Source organism: Sinocyclocheilus grahami, unplaced genomic scaffold, assembly GCF_001515645.1.
Source record: "Sinocyclocheilus grahami isolate Dianchi unplaced genomic scaffold, SAMN03320097.WGS_v1.1 scaffold75.1, whole genome shotgun sequence".
In the NCBI taxonomy this organism is placed as follows: Eukaryota; Metazoa; Chordata; class Actinopteri; order Cypriniformes; family Cyprinidae; genus Sinocyclocheilus; species Sinocyclocheilus grahami.
The window spans coordinates 99,139-115,215 of NW_015505254.1; the positions used below are offsets into that span (position 1 = coordinate 99,139).

The window sequence follows — 16,077 nt, forward strand, 5'->3', positions numbered from 1 at the left end:
ACTGAAGAAAATTATCATAATGGCAGCATTGTAGATGACTGTTGATTTTGAAAAAGAAGACCTAAATGCTTGTGGAATTGGACAGTTGTAAACTTAATTTAGGTGGCAGGAGTTGCATTGTATCTTATTTGATTCGATGAGAGCGTATCCGTTACAAACTGAAAAGCTGGAGCCATGAACCCCATCCCTGGCACAATGGGTACCGCCAAAGCTCTGCCAGGTTCTCCAGCACCACCCTGACCCAGCCTCACCCGCAGCTTACTGGAAACCGAAGTGATGGTGGTCCAGATCCACCCACGTCAGTCCACAGAGGACAGACTCACAGGCTCCTCCAGTGACAGCCAGTCACCAGCAGGTGGTGACATGCCCAAGTGGAACCCAGTAATTACAATAAAGGTATGGAAGAACATCAACAACTGCTCATGATGTCTGGAAGCACATCAAGAAGTTTGTCACTGGCTTGATCACAGGCAGGACAGATTGTCTTTAGCTTTTTTGTTTGCCTAGGTGTGTGTGTGTGTGTGTGTGTGTTACAGTTTTGAAATGGCTGTGTAATGCTTTAATCACTGTGAGGTTTGATTTATAAGGTTCTCTTGTCCAAGCGTGCGGTTTAGTCATTGAACCGTAGGAGTAGTGCAGGCAGTGTTTTGTGTTTGTTTGTGTTCAGTAGTCTGCGGTCAGTTCGGACTGTTTTAGGAGCCGAGGCTATTACGAAATCAGTGGCCAGCTGTGTCTGTCCCTCTCACGAGCAAACGATTTATCTTCTTTTGTTTGATGCACTCTTGTGCAGATATAATGTTACAGCAGATCTTTAAGCTTATTATTTATAAATTAATTTTGTCTGTGCAACTGAAAGTAAAACCTTTCATGTGGTTGGTTACAAAAGAGAAAATCTTTGCTGTGCTGTAAATAGTTCCTTTAAGGAATAGCTCACTCACAAATGAAACTTCTGTTATAACTTAGTCAGCGTCCAAGTTATAAGCGTCCCATAAGATTTTTTTTGGTCCATGGAGGTTTTTGCAAACAACAAATAATGACGAAAAAGGACAAATGAACTACAAATGACTACGCTGTTATACTTTCATGGTGCTTTTATTTTTATTTTTTTTCAATTGGAACTTGATAGACATTGTCATTATGAGCTGCTCCCCACAGAAAAAAAGACATGAGTAAATGATGACAGAATAATAATTATCTTTTAATTAATTTGAGTATTTCTACTAAATATACTTTTAGTACTTTTTCCAGTTTTTATAAGTGTTACACCTAAAAAAAAAAGAATATATTTAATTTATAAATAAATTTTAATATATAAAATAATTTAAAATAATTTTGTTAATTATTATATATATAAGAAAATCTTAAATATAAAAAAATATTTATTCTACATAATGCTATTTTAGTGTCATTGATATGTTTAATTAATATACTATATCATATTTTAAATTAGTTTTAATTTTTTATTATTTTAATTTTTTTTTATAATTTTGCTTGTCATTTTTATTAGTTTTAAAAAATATATATATCTATATGATTTTTACATATTTGTATTTATTAGAGTTGTTTTGGTACTTCAACGTAGACTAAGCAGCAAGTAGTTAAAAAAAAGTATATACCATTTTTTTTTAGTTAACATTTATTTAATTTCAAATAAGTTTTTTTTTCTTTAATAGTTTTCGTTTTAGTTAACGATAATAACCCTGACACAAAAGTGGTTTCTCCAAAAAAAAAAGCCATCATATTCTTTGCTTTTGGTATACCTTGTTTCCTTTGATATGAAACACTGGCTGAAGAATATATTTTTGCTAAAAGTGACATTTTTGAATTTAGAAGTGAAACACTTCATACAGAAACTGGCATAACAAACAAATTTCATCCTCATGAAAAACCTGGTCTGGTGGTACCAATAATCCAGCAAGAAAAACAGTCATTTCAGGCCCTCGTAATTGAATCGAGTTTTCCCCCCTGCCCTTGCAGGGCCAGGCACCTGTTTAAGGGAACCTTTCCCCAGACTTTGTTATTTTTCATTTTGTTGTACCCTCAGGTTTTCAATCAATCCTTCATTACTAAGCAAACAAATAAGTTCCGGCCCTGTGTGGAGACATAAGTATAGACATGAGTTATAAGATTTAAACATGGAAAAGGCTCTCGTCCATAATATGTAACATCTGCACAGGACAGTCGTGTTGAAGACTGCAAGAAAATCCAGTATAAGCTCCACTGCTCAGGAGTCTGCTGACCTGGTCTCTGAAAGAAAAAAAGAGAGGAGAGGAGAGGACAGGACCATTGAAAGGAAAGCAAAAGACAGCAAGAGAAGCAGAGAAATTAAATATGGAACAGAAACTAGATGTTTATATTTTTCTGAAGAAAATGTGAAATCTTTGTCACTATAATAGAAATTTGTACACATAAAAAATGTAAGCCTTTTTTTAAGATTTACACAATTTAATAATAGTAAAATTCCATCAAATCAAATTGAATAAATCTTAAGTATTTTAAGTAAATAATTGAACAATCCTTAATCAATAATTCAATTAAATTGCGTATGGATTATTCTGTTCAATTTATTTGAAATTCTACTATTAATTAGATTGCGTCAATCATAAAAAAGGCTTAATTTTTTTTTTTCGAGTGTAGGTGGTTGCCAGGGTTCTATGTTGTTAGGGTTTTCTAAGTAGGGCTGCATCAAGTTATCGATTAAATTAATAATAAAAGACAAATTTAATGTTCAATTAATTAGGTCTTTGCAGTGCACAATGAGAAACTCACCACTATTTTTTTTTTTAAAAACACATTTTTATGAAAAATACACATTTGACAAATGGCGGATGGCCACATAGCAACTTACTGTTGAAAAAGATTAAGATCCAAGCATTTTTAAATGCTTCAGAGATGCTCACATGCAGTTTCATGTCTGTTCCTGTCAGGTACGTGAAAAAAATTAACTTAAATGATTTTAGCAAATGGCTGCAATATAACAAAGAGTGAAAAATTTAAAGGGGTCTGAATACTTTCCGTACCCACTGTATATATCTTATATGTGAAAGCTATATTCTTATCTGTTATAAATTCATGCAAGTATTTTCATTTTTCATAAATGCTCATTCTGACAGCAAGTGAGTCGCCTTTACACTTCACACTTAAAGTTAGCATGAAATTAAAATTTACCCAAATTCAAATCTAGTTTTTAAATGCATATTATAAACTGTATTGTGAACAATTCGACCATGCATATGTTTTAATTGACTTTTTTAACCTTGTAATGTTTAATTAAAATGTCATAACTTGTACAATACGTGTAACTATGCATGCGCATCAAATGGAATTCGTAGAGCAACAGAAAAAGGCAAGGCAGTGCAAAAATATTGACAAATGTTAAATTTATCTTTAAAATAAACAATATTGAAATGACTATACATTCATACATGTATGTTTGTATTCATAGCCTTGGAGGAGAACACTGGATGGGATGTGGAGTAACAATTTTTTTTATGTATACAGGAAATAAAACTTGTGCTTTAGCATATTAATCGAAGATCGTTTTTGGAGGTTGCAAGGTGGTTTGCTCCCCAAGCCTTAATAATGTCACATGATATAAGTCTATAGGATTTTTTTTTTAAATTTTATGGTCCACCAGGTAAAACTGCATCTCAGATCCTTTTCTCAACAAGCCGCACAATTTAAGGTATGACAGATGTAAACGTTTAATCCCTAACCCCAAATATGAACACTAGTAATAGTTATGCCCATCTTAGCTAGCCCCACTAACGAGTTAATAAGGCCGAAAAAGAGCAGCGAATGTAAGAGGAAGAGTGCATCAGAGAGTTCTGATCGTTATTAACTGTTTAAGTGTGGATGCTATGATTTATGGTGCTAAAGTGGCCTGAGTAGAAATGTCACAGTGCATTTCCAGACGCATCTATCTTGTGGTTTTGGCAGCTTGTTGTTCTGTAGACTTACATGTTTGACGTGCATTAGAGTTGATCCACACATATGTGCACTGGCACACATGCGCATACGCACAGCCCTCTCCCATCCTCTCTGAAGCCCCGTCTTGTTCAGTATTCCAGGGTCTTCGGGACATCTGTTTTCCATTGCCAGCATCTCTGAAGACTTGAAAACATTAAATGCTGGCACAAGCTCGGTCTCACTCCAGCACTTAATGCTGCACTTAGGTGACTTGAAAGGCAGGAGGCGAGAATTGTAGAAAATGAAGTGTCACCGAAATAAAAAATCACCTAAGATTACCACCAATTACATGTAATAATGGCCGACCCATCTGCTGATCAGATGCAGTGAGTCCCCATGGTCCAGTGGTGGGGTTGCACTGTGTCTTCTCCTACTGTATGTTACTGTAAAGCAGTGATTCTAAGTAGCTTTTCTTGATTCCAGTTTTGATTTTGGACATCAAGTGGTCATTTGGCCTCAAACCAGTAATAATAAAATAGTTTATCAAACAAAATATCAACAACATATTCATAAAATCAAATGCTGAATGTTTACAAGCACAACAATACCCTGATAACTCTGACATACAGGAAAAATATGTTTACATGAGATTTTAAATCTGTTGACATCAGATATTCACAGAAAGACATGCACTCGCAAAAAAATCAGAAAAGGTATTTTCGGTTTAATATTTTTGTGGAACCATGATTTAGTTATTTGTTGTTTATTTATTTATTTATCTTTTTTTACAGGATTCTTTGATGAATAGAAAGTTCAAAAGAACAGGATTTACTTGAAATAGTCAACTTTTGTAATATTATTATAAATGTTTTCACTTCAATTTTGCTGAATAAAAATATTACTTCTTCTTCTTAAAAAAAAAAAACCTTACATAAGCCTTAAAAAATCATACAAAATTTTAAATCTGACCCTATACTTCTGAACTGTGTAGAAAGTAAAATCAGTGAGCAAAAAAAGAAAAGTTTTTATTTTCTTTTTATATAATTGATATAATTGATGCAAGTTTGTGCAAACACACTCATACGCTGAAAATATGCAAAGTGAACATGACAAATTGACAGTTTTCTAAATTTATATTAATCAAATATTGTGTTTTTAATTTCCCCAAATATTTTGTAACCATATTAACCAAATGACAGATGAATTTGCACCAAATAAAGCAGAGCTTGATAGGAAGCAGAGAGTCTGATGTCAACAAAATATATGGGAAGTGTTTTGACAAGTCTGAATAAGATGGATATATAGCATGGGAGTGTTTGTCATATAAAACACCTTTGTTATTTGCCCAGAGTCTAAAAGCCTTGTTCTTTTGTACACGTGAAACGAGGATGACAATGGAAGTGTTTTTCTGCTCTGTGATTGTGTTCTTGTGGGCCAGCACTCCAGTCTGGTCTTCATCACGGAGCTCTGTTTTGCCCTGAGGTATTATTGGCACCGCACTGCAGTGATCTCACACCCAAGATTGTCATTCCTTAATAGCTTCTGAATGCTTGCAAACCTGCTCCCTCCTTTACCCTGGCTTACATTTGGTCAAGGATCAGAGATCTTCTAAGAGAGCTGAAGAAACATCCTCTCTGTGTTCTGTCTGTCCTCCAGGTATAGATGAGAGCCAATGTGTTCTTCGTCCTTCATCCTTCTCAGTTTGATTTCACTGTGTGAGATACAGACAAAAAGTCTGGGAGAAAAAGCTCTTTTGGAGGTTGCTATTGTGTATAGTACCCACTGTATATCAAGACTTTTTATGACGTATCATGTCCGCATCTGGATAGTTGACATAAAGCATTGCTGTGCTTCAGCCTGCAGCCGTGCTTCATATTTCAAGCAGCATATTTATAATTGTTCTGTAATTATATTATAATATTATATTATATTATATACTTCTAAAAATATATATTTGATTTTCAATTGGCACTTTCATAGAGAATAATTTTTTTTATTGAAAAATGCAATTTAGTATTGTGGCAGATTGGCCTCCCCTAAAATCCCTTTTCTACTGTCTCTATCAATGAAAAGTGGGATAAAATCCTTAAACAACATTTTATAATACAAGAAAACATAAATTCGGTCATGCATCTGATGATACCAATGTTTTAAGTACAAGAAGGCTGTGGGTTCCACTGCTCTCAGAGCATTACAATCTGTCTCTTTATTTTTTCTCTCTCTCTTTTTCTCTTTGTCCCAGCTTTCACAACAGGAGCTTTCACAGACTCCCACCTTCTGACCAAAACCAAGTGCAATACCCAGAAGTGAATTACCATTGCAAATTCAATATAAATCCAATCTAACATTCTGTCCAAGTTTCCAAATGTGGAGGAGCTTCTCTTATGCAGCCTTGCCATGACTAATTCTGTTAATGTAACAAAGCATCATATCTTTAAACCTCTCCCATAATTCTCTCCGTATAGAGCAAGGCTTTTAATGCAAACTTGGATCTGAATTGATGTAACTTGGCAGCACTTTTTTGGAATTGGACAATGATACATTAAAAGAAGCATATGGAGTGTGAAGTATTCTGATACTGAGCCATTTGCCTCATCTTCTGCAGGTTGGATGTGCACATGTCTGTGTTGCACAAGCGCATCGATTGGGGACTATCGTCTAAACTCCAATCATCACCTTCAGCAAAGGCATTTCATCTGCTATTCATGATCGTTTTTATGCTTGTAATCAAAAGTGCCTCAAAGGTTCTACTGTTATTTTGAAACAAAAAAGCATATTTGTGTCATCTGTTTCTCATGGTTGCTTAAATAGCTATTTTGGGGGTTAAAGGGTCTTAGCTAAATGGCTCACAGCGAAACTGTTTTCACAAGCTGCCTCTTGTGGCAAGAATTGCATCCCAGATATGATATTGAGAAATTTTGAAAATCTGTAAAACAGATTTGTGTTGAAAATTCCTGTGGCTTCTGGCTATATTCTCTCTGCACCTCACATCAGCAGTATAGTTTACCTCTACTTGACTTTGTGGCATTTGAAGACGTCTTGTGAAACCAATTATCAGTGTTACATACAGGAATCAAGCCTAAAATAAGTTGAACATGTATCATTTCTATTTAAAATGAGCTCACAGCATAATAGCTTTCTAAGGGACGAAAGAACAGGAGGACGTAATTAAAAGAATGTTAGTTTTAGTGTGAAACAAACTATTCCAATGTCATTGACAAACCTCTCAATCCTCTCCAGATGAAGCAAGAAAGCCCTGGCTTTAGCTCAGCGAGCAGTGATGTTATACACAAACACAGTTTGACATTCCAACTGTGGGATTTCTAAGCCAAGAAAAAAATTGTCCAAGATTTAATAAACAACCATTATTGTTCTTTGAAAACTAGAATGGATGTGAAAAAGTGTGTTTCTTCTGTTTATAGAGTTATCCAGCATGTGCTTTACAGGACCTGCGTGTCTTGTGACCTCCTTCTCCATCATTTCTTTTTCTCTTTCTCTCATTTCTTCTCGCCTCTCAACACTCATTTCTTTGTTTCCCTCACAATTGTTTGCTTTATAGCAATTACTTGTCACCTTTTCATTTTGTGTACTTGGAAACGATATCTTACCGAACCTCCTTTGTCTTTGGTTTGGCTTTATCCACATGTTTAGATGCTGGTTTTGATCAGACTCCACTGGGTGTTGCATTATTAATATCATCATTGCGAGCAAATTCAATTTCTAAAATTGAGTTAGTAAATAACTTGAATAATGTGGTCCCCCACACTGGACTCAAAAAGAGTGTCAGCTTTCCTTCTGGAAATATTTTCAAACACTATGAAACCGTATTTTGATTACATTTGCTACACTCAGTTTGAGAGTTCTCCCTATGCAATGACATTGACTGTGTCTCATTGTTAAAATGAAGTACTACAGAAAGTCATGCAATGGGTTTAAAAGATTGGTGAATGGTTTTAAAAATCTGTAAATGTTAATATAGCTGTTGTATTTTCCACCTCTTTCAGTGAATGGGGGATGTATCTCATTCTGTTCAGAGAAGGAAAGCACTCCTGAGCTGACAGCAGAAGGAAACTTGCTGCGCTGTAGACAGAACCTGCCAGTTCAGCCTGGAGCCCAGTACCACCACAGCAGCCACTGTGAACCACCCACACAGAACCTTCACCTGCAGGAAAGCCCCCATCGAGACACCAGGTGAGACTAGCACAGCACAACACTTGGACTGATCAATAAGAATAGTTGCCCTCTGATAACTTTTTATGACTAAAAAAGTAAATGAATGTGCTATTTAAAATATATATTGAACATTTGCTAAGCATAATGTTATTTCATTCAATTTTGACTTGGAAATGAGCTATAATCTACTACAGATCTGATGTACATTACATTGACTGTTTATTTGATGAAACAGTGAAAGATCTTAGTGATTTATGCATAGTCTAATTAATATTCATGAGTGAAACATTGCTATTTTGTGACATGACAACCAGCGATTCCTCCTACTTACACTACCATTCAAAAGTTTGGGGTCAGTGAGATTGATTAATTAATTTATTTATTCGTTGGTTGGAAAGAAATTAATGCTTTTATTAAGCAAGATAGCATTCATTTGTTTAAAAGCAGGTCGCAGGGAATTGGACCGTCCGAGCAGTGGTGGCGGCCCAACATTTATTTTTAAAAGTGACAGTAAAGACATTTATATATTTACAAAAGATTTATAAAGATACATTTGTGACCATGGACCACAAAACCAGTCATAAGGGTCAATTTTTCGAAAATAATATTTATACATCATCTGAAATCTGAATAAATAAGCTTTCCATTGGTGTATGGCTTGTTAGGATAGGACAATATTTGGCTGAGATACAATTATTTGAAAATCTGGAATCTGAGGGTGCAAATAAAAATCAAAATATTGAGAAAATCGCATTTAAAGTTGTCCAAATGAAGTTCTTAGCAATGCACATTACTAATCAAAAATTAAGTTTTAATATATTTACAGTAGGAAATGTAAAAAATATCTTCATGGAACATGATCTTTACTTAATATCCTAATGATTTTTGGCATAAAAGAAAAATCAATAATTTTGACCCATACAATGCGTTTTGGCTATTGCTACAGATATACCTGTGTTACTTATCACTGGTTTTGTGGTCCAGGGTCACATATTTATATTTCAAATAAATGTTGTTCTTTTGAACTTTCTATTTATCAAAGAATCCTGAAAAAATCGGGCCAATATCATAGTTTCAGCATATTAAAATTATTTCTGAAGGATCATGTGATACCGAAGACTGGAGTAATGGCTGCTGAAAATTCAGCTTTGCACTCAAAGGAATAAAATACATTTTAAAATATATTAAAATAGAAAATAGTTATTTTAAATTGTAATAGTATATCACTATATTACTGTTTTTACTCTATTTTTGATCAAATAAATACAGCCTTGTTGAGCATAAGAAACGTCTGTCAAAAACATCTTACTGATCCTTAACTTTTAAATGGTATATTAGTACCATTATTAATGAAAAAACAAACAAGTATTTGCTTTTTGTTCTCTGAGACGTCCAAGATTAGCAGTTCATGTGAGTAGGATCTAGTAAAATGCATGTAAAGCATTTAAGATTGCAATTTTATAGTCCTGCTAATTACATTAGAAATGTAAACTCATATCTGCAAAGCAAATAAAGCAGGTTGTTTAATAAAGTAGTGCGGAATAAGTCAAACAAGCTAGTAAAACACTGCAGTACTGATGGCGCTTCTTGGCTGCGTTTGTTTTTTAAACGGCTAGGAAAAGAGACTGCTGTCGGTTTCTGTTGGCTTCTGTGTAGCCGCAGTACAGCTGAAACCCATCGTTTCAGCGAGGGACGCTATCCAAAGTGCTTTCACTCAAACATGCCATCCAACTCTCCCAATACTGTCGCTGAATGTCACTGCTTCAGCCAAACAGGAAGTGGTGAGCCTGAATGGAGCGACTCATGACAAACTTGAGGCTTCGGCTCAGCCAGCGCTCTAGTATTAGCGGTTTCCGCACCAAGTGAAAAGAGGACTTAGACAAAATCTTTCATAGGCTGCTGGGACAGAGGGCCCTTCTCACATCATCCCGGAGCTTTGCACACAAATCCATAATGAGCAAACTGACAGGAATTATTATGTGGAAGATCACAGCGACGCACTGGGAAATATGACCCCCATTCAAGGGGGGCAAAGATTCCCACTATAATGGGGAGTATTGTAAACACAGAGCGTTTAGAGGCCCACCATTATACCACCAAAACCAGGTGACTTCTATTTAGCTCACATGTAGGCTTCGGTTAACTCCTATTGTGTCATCAAAGCCTGTCATACGCTGAGTATGACAGCCTGCCTGTATTCATTTCTCTCTTTTCTTATTTTTAAATACCGATTCATAACTATAGTTCAGGCCAAATTTCCTGCATCATTTATTCATGGAATTGCTCAGGAGCATTTGTGGTGGATCTAACTGGTGTTTAAAATACACCGCAATGGAAACCCATCAAATGGCTGTTTCCTGAGAGAGAGAGAGGAACATAAAAAGTAGCTTCTGATCAGCACAAACCAAACATTATAACCTAATAAGATTCTGTAAGGGTTTGCAAAACGAATCTCCAATCGTGTCGCTTTTGGTCAAACATTGTCAGTGTTAACAGAGATGTTTGAGAGTACAGGTCTGCCAGGACCGGAGCACAGAGCTTGTCTGTTCCTTTGGTGTCTGACAGTGCAGAGTTGGCAGTGCTTTGAGAAGCCCTGGCCTTTATCTTTCAACGAGCCAGGCCGCTAATAGCGTGCATATTCTTTCTGCTCCGTTTTGCCTAAACGCTCCTCATATTCCTCTGGGTGTGTTTCATTCTCCCGCAGGTCTGCTGGCTTTCAGACGGCTCTCAGCTCGTCATCTCTGTCTGGTGGCGTCAATGGTTGTCATGGGTTGCCGTCGTACCCCATCAAACAGGAAGGCTACAAACTGGGATCAGCCCTGGGTGACTTTTCAGGAGGGATGGGAGCAGGTCGCAGGGAATTGGACCGTCCGAGCATTGGCGGCGGTGGTGGAGGCGGCGAAGGTAACTTAGCAACAGTTCTCTCGTTGTCAGCAATGGCGGTGACTGTGTATCCATTTAATAATGAAGATGGCTCCTCCCTGCTGGCTTTGTCCCCGAGCTCGCGTCACTCAGCAAGGCCGAACGCAAGCGGACTGAAGAGACGCTGCCTCTCAGTGGCCTCCCAGTCAGCCTCGGAGGGAATCGATATTGCCGCAAATATCTGCTCCTCCCAGATGTCCTGCGTTAACGGCCTGCGCACCAATTCGTCATCGCCTACCGCCGCCACGTTCTCCCAGAAGCCTCTCCCCAGCCCTCAGCTGCCATCACCTTCCACTTCGTCCTGCCTCCTACCCCTCTCCTCTTCATCCTCGTCCTCCTCGGTGTCATCTGTGGAGCATTGTGAGGACGTGGGCTCCATGCAGCCGGGACCCGGCATGGGTAGCAGCGACGGACTTGGACTTCTCATACAGCCCGGCGCTGTGCTGGACGGCTGTACGGCGACGCTGAAACAGGAACCGATGGATGAGTTCTCTCCAAGTGAGGAGGAGCTCTTTCAGCACCATTATCACTATCTGACGAGCCACGGAAGCCACTGCGGTGGGCATTCCCACCATCACCACCACCATCAAACAGGCCCCCCACGGCCGCCCATGCCCCCTCCCTACCACCTGCACCAGTACATGGGCTCCGGCCCAGGTGCTCTACTGCATCTTCAGAGCCAGCAGCAGTCTCCACCCTCAGGCCTTCTGGCACAACCCAAACCCACAGGCCTGGTCGAACAGCAGGTGGGCGACAGGGAGGACGTATTTAGCGATAAGCAGGTATGCCGATGGATTGACTGCAGCGCGGCGTATGAGCAGCAGGAGGAGCTGGTTAGGCATATCGAGAAGGTCCACATCGACCAGCGCAAGGGTGAGGACTTCACCTGCTTTTGGGCCGGATGTGTCCGGCGCTACAAACCCTTCAACGCCCGCTACAAGTTGCTCATCCACATGAGAGTTCACTCTGGAGAGAAACCTAACAAATGCATGGTGAGTATCTACCATTTTTGCTGGCTGTCAAAAGTGCACAATTTCCAGCGGTTCCCCATAATGAAATTCATAGAGGTGATTATAGTTGGCAGCTGAATTGGCCTTGAAAATGCATACGCAGTATTTCGGACTGAATGGTTTTTGTTGGAATCCTCATTGGCTTTAATTTGAGTGGAAAGTTGGGGAAACCAAATGCGGTATAATAATTTTTAATTAAACAGGTCAGTTTTAAAATCAGTTTTTAAGTATGTATTATCAACCAAGGACAAATAACTCTTTCATTAGGCTTTATTAAACCAAATTTCTTTCTAAAGGTCCCACAAAAGTTTTTTACAAATCCATTATTTTTATGTCTGTTTTATTCAAGGAATAGATTTGGAAGTTCTCTCCAAGCTTCATTTTTCGTAACAGCTTTCAAGGGACCACCTATGCCTATTTTCCTCAGCTTTTTTTACACAACCATATCACATGGCATGAGAAATTATGATTTCAACTGAAAGCGCGGCTAACTTTTCCACTGACGGGTTTGGGTATTTAATTGGACCTGTAGTCTAGCTGTATAAATAGTGTTGTGGTGAAACCCAAGACATCCAGGTAAAACTCTCCGATTCCACAAGTCAACACACTAATCAATGTCAAAGTGCCTTTTCTAACATTCTCAGCTCAAGTGGAAAAATGGCTCCAGCCCCACCAATGCGCAAGTCCAAATGCACAATTAGTCCACAATTTGTGTAGGGTGAAACTCTGTTTATTTTCTTAAGATCTCTTTCTCTCTCTCTGTCTTTCTGTCTTTTCCTTTTAAAAAAACCCGAAATGATTGAGATCTAAAAAAAAACCCTACACATCTGTTTAACATAACCAAACAATGCGTGCACTTGATCCCTTTAAATAGGAGGTTTAAACGTTTAGCCGTCCCACAAGTATTAAGCGAATTGGCTTTTTATCCAAACTAAACACTTGGAAAAATGTAGTAGACTGTAAGAATGGAGCCGCAGAGGAGATGACTAGCAAAATTCCCCTCTATTGCTCAATTGGAGAACGTTGGATTTCTTGTCAGATATATTCAATTTCATACACAAGATTCTGTCCAAAAATCCTTTTATTTTACAGATACTTTAACAGCTTGTTTTGAAGTCGGCCTATTCATTTAAATCCCAGGATGCCTTTTTGTATCTGAATGATCTCTTTAGCCGTGTCAATAGGAGACAGCTGTACACTAATATGTGGAGTATGTTACAAGGGTAGCATTAAGTAGTTCCGTTGAGGTTATTAATGACAAGTTTTGTTTATTCTCGAGAAGACGTTGGTTTACTCTGAGCTCACAGCAGCTGGACTGACAGATGTAATTAGATCTTATAAATTCCTTTAAGTCCATGCAGCTACATTTTCGGCATTGCTGCGCACTCTGCGGCATAAACTTGGTAGTTCTGGAAATCATTTTTGTGAATCGTTGCTTTTGTTGTTGTATATACTGTATGTATTTGAGTATTATTGTTTTTTCTTATTTTATAGCATAATCTCTCTCTTTTTCTCACTTGCTCATACTTGTAGGCTACAACAGTGGTGTAGGAGTTCTGTTCTTACTCTCAAAACTCTGCCCGGACTATGTGGCAAGAGCCCTGGTGTTACAAACTGTTAGAACAAACAAACACTCATTTTTATTCATGGCGATGCTATGCAGATGCTAAGATAGGAACAAACCCATTATTGTTGTAAAATGGCTGGACATTGTCTCTGGATGTAGCGAAGGCCTCTCACCAAGTCAACTCTGTCCAAGTTCAGTCTCTGTTTTTAGGCAGTCCGGTGGCCTGGACTATTATCGCATTAACGTTTCCTGTGCGAAAAACAGAAAAGGTCAATTTAAGTGAAACGTCAAAGGATTTTTAAATTTAGTGGATCATTAAATGAATCCCAACTGGCAGTATATGTGGTACTTAAGCATATTTCAGGCCTATTTGGAAAGATTTTATTTTATTTTTGTAACTTAGTGCTTTCAAATATTAATGACTTACATTTAAACTGATTTTTTAAGGAAATAAAAGTAATGTGGGTAAAGTTTGAGTAGATTTGTGTGGAATTGACTTGTAGCAGAATTATTGTGTTACTGGGTGAGTTAATTTTTTACAGTATCAATGTTTTTTTTTATTTAAAAGTGACTTTAATGATATTAATACAGATATTAAAACTCATCTTGATTCATTCATTACCTTGTAATCATTGGAGAAAAAATTTTATATTATATTTATATTATTTTATTTATTTAAAATATAATTTATATTCATTAAAATTGTATGTATATATTTAGAATTTTTTAAAATTATAATTATTTATTTATTACATTTATTTATATTTCACAAATTGGATGAGTGCACATACTTGACTAGAGTGTTTTAATTTTTTCCTCCGAATTGATGCCTTCCTGGGACCTCGGCAGGAAGAAGCTTTTGTCTGAAACATGTTGCATTTGTGTCCTTTGCGCAATATACCAAGACATTTTGGTATTCTAGCTATTTGTGCAGAGGAAACCGATGAGACGTTTTGATTTAGAAGCAAATGCTTCAGAAAACCCAGCTAATCCCTTTATTATCTTTCCAACTGCAGATTCCTCAGAGAGCGCACGAGGCACGATTTCCCTGCATCCAAACATAACACTCTTTCATTCCTCTCTCTCTCTCCCTCTCTTTATCTCCCAGCTGTGCTGCATTTCATTTGTATCATGCAGCGCCTTGGCAGGAAAAAGTCATTATCACAAACATAGGACGGGGTTCTGACTCTCTGCTTTGTCACCGTCCATACCTGGACGTGGTTTTATGCCCCGGCACGTAAAAACACAGCTACATCTGCAATCACTGAGCTCGGCAAACCTCTTAAAACCGCTTCGCAGAGTTTGAGAGGCTTTTTCGGTTCACCCTGTCCAATTAAAAAGTGCCGCGGGCTGTTTTGTGGTAGTCGGACAGCAGAGGCAGAAGGCATCTAAAAGGAAACAACATAATCTCACTGCAATATCCTGTTGTGTTTCATGCCTAATTCAAGTGTTATTTTAGTTTATTGCTTTTTTGCCCTTCTTGTCTGCATTAATATTAAAAATGTATCCAGCGACTTCTGCCCGACACTGTCCCAGGGCTCTTATACGTCAATGCTGTACTGGATTCAACTCTGGATTTGTATTTCAGATCACCTATCCCAGCAGCTCATGAAATTCATGTAAATATTCATCAAAGCGTATCTGTTGATAATACTCCAGTTACTTATCCAGTTGATCATGTTTGATGAGCAGATCCATGCTACAACGTTGGACATTAATGATGGTTTCTTTATTGAATTTCCTCTGGAATGTTTTGGTTTAATCTTATTTCATTAATATCTTGGCTTTGGTTTAGCATTATTGCAGTCGACTTGAGGTTTTCTTGCCATTTTCTGCAGTTTGTTCCTGCTGTGACAGGTTAAGAACATGGGCTGTGCTGCTCTGTATCTTATGTGGTTAGTGTGTGTTTACTACTGTACTAAACAGTCACTGAGTTCTCATAGTCATAATAACACTCTGTATTAATTCCTCCAACCTTTTAGATTTTACTACTTTGGCTTTTCCTGCGTCATCTCTGCTGACATTCATTAAGGCATATGTCTGATGCAAAAATGTCAGTGTATTTTGGAACCGGATTGTTTGTTTGTTCAGTGACTTCTTTCTTGCATTTTTTTGTCATTTAGGTTTTTTTTTCTTTAAGTAGAGTGAATTAATGTCTTCTCAAATAAAAAGTTTCAAGTTTAAAATAAAATAATAAATAATAAAATATTTTTCTCACCTATGGTTTTGTTTATTCAGGGATTGAAAACCATATTTTTAAATAATATTTAAATAATATATTTAGAAATAATTATAATAATACATTTATTTATAAAAGTATACATTTATTATTGTTACTATCATTAATATTAATCATAATACATTATAAATAATTATAAAAAATATTATTTAATTATTACTTTACTCATTGCTCATTTGCCAAATATTACATCTTCAAAAGTGACCTCTTTTTTTGTAATGCTTCTCATTTGTGAAATATTCAGTTTACAAGATCAC

The 16,077-nt window shown here is 37.1% G+C and overlaps 1 protein-coding gene across 1 annotated transcript in view; it reads left to right on the plus strand.

Annotated features, from left to right (window-relative positions):
- Positions 1-16,077, plus strand: part of glis1b (GLIS family zinc finger 1b) — a 75,511-nt gene that overhangs the window by 19,155 nt on the left and 40,279 nt on the right. Inside the window, 2 exon segments of the mRNA XM_016272965.1 lie at positions 7,914-8,100; positions 10,787-11,996. Coding sequence (XP_016128451.1) covers positions 7,914-8,100; positions 10,787-11,996 — 1,397 coding nt within the window.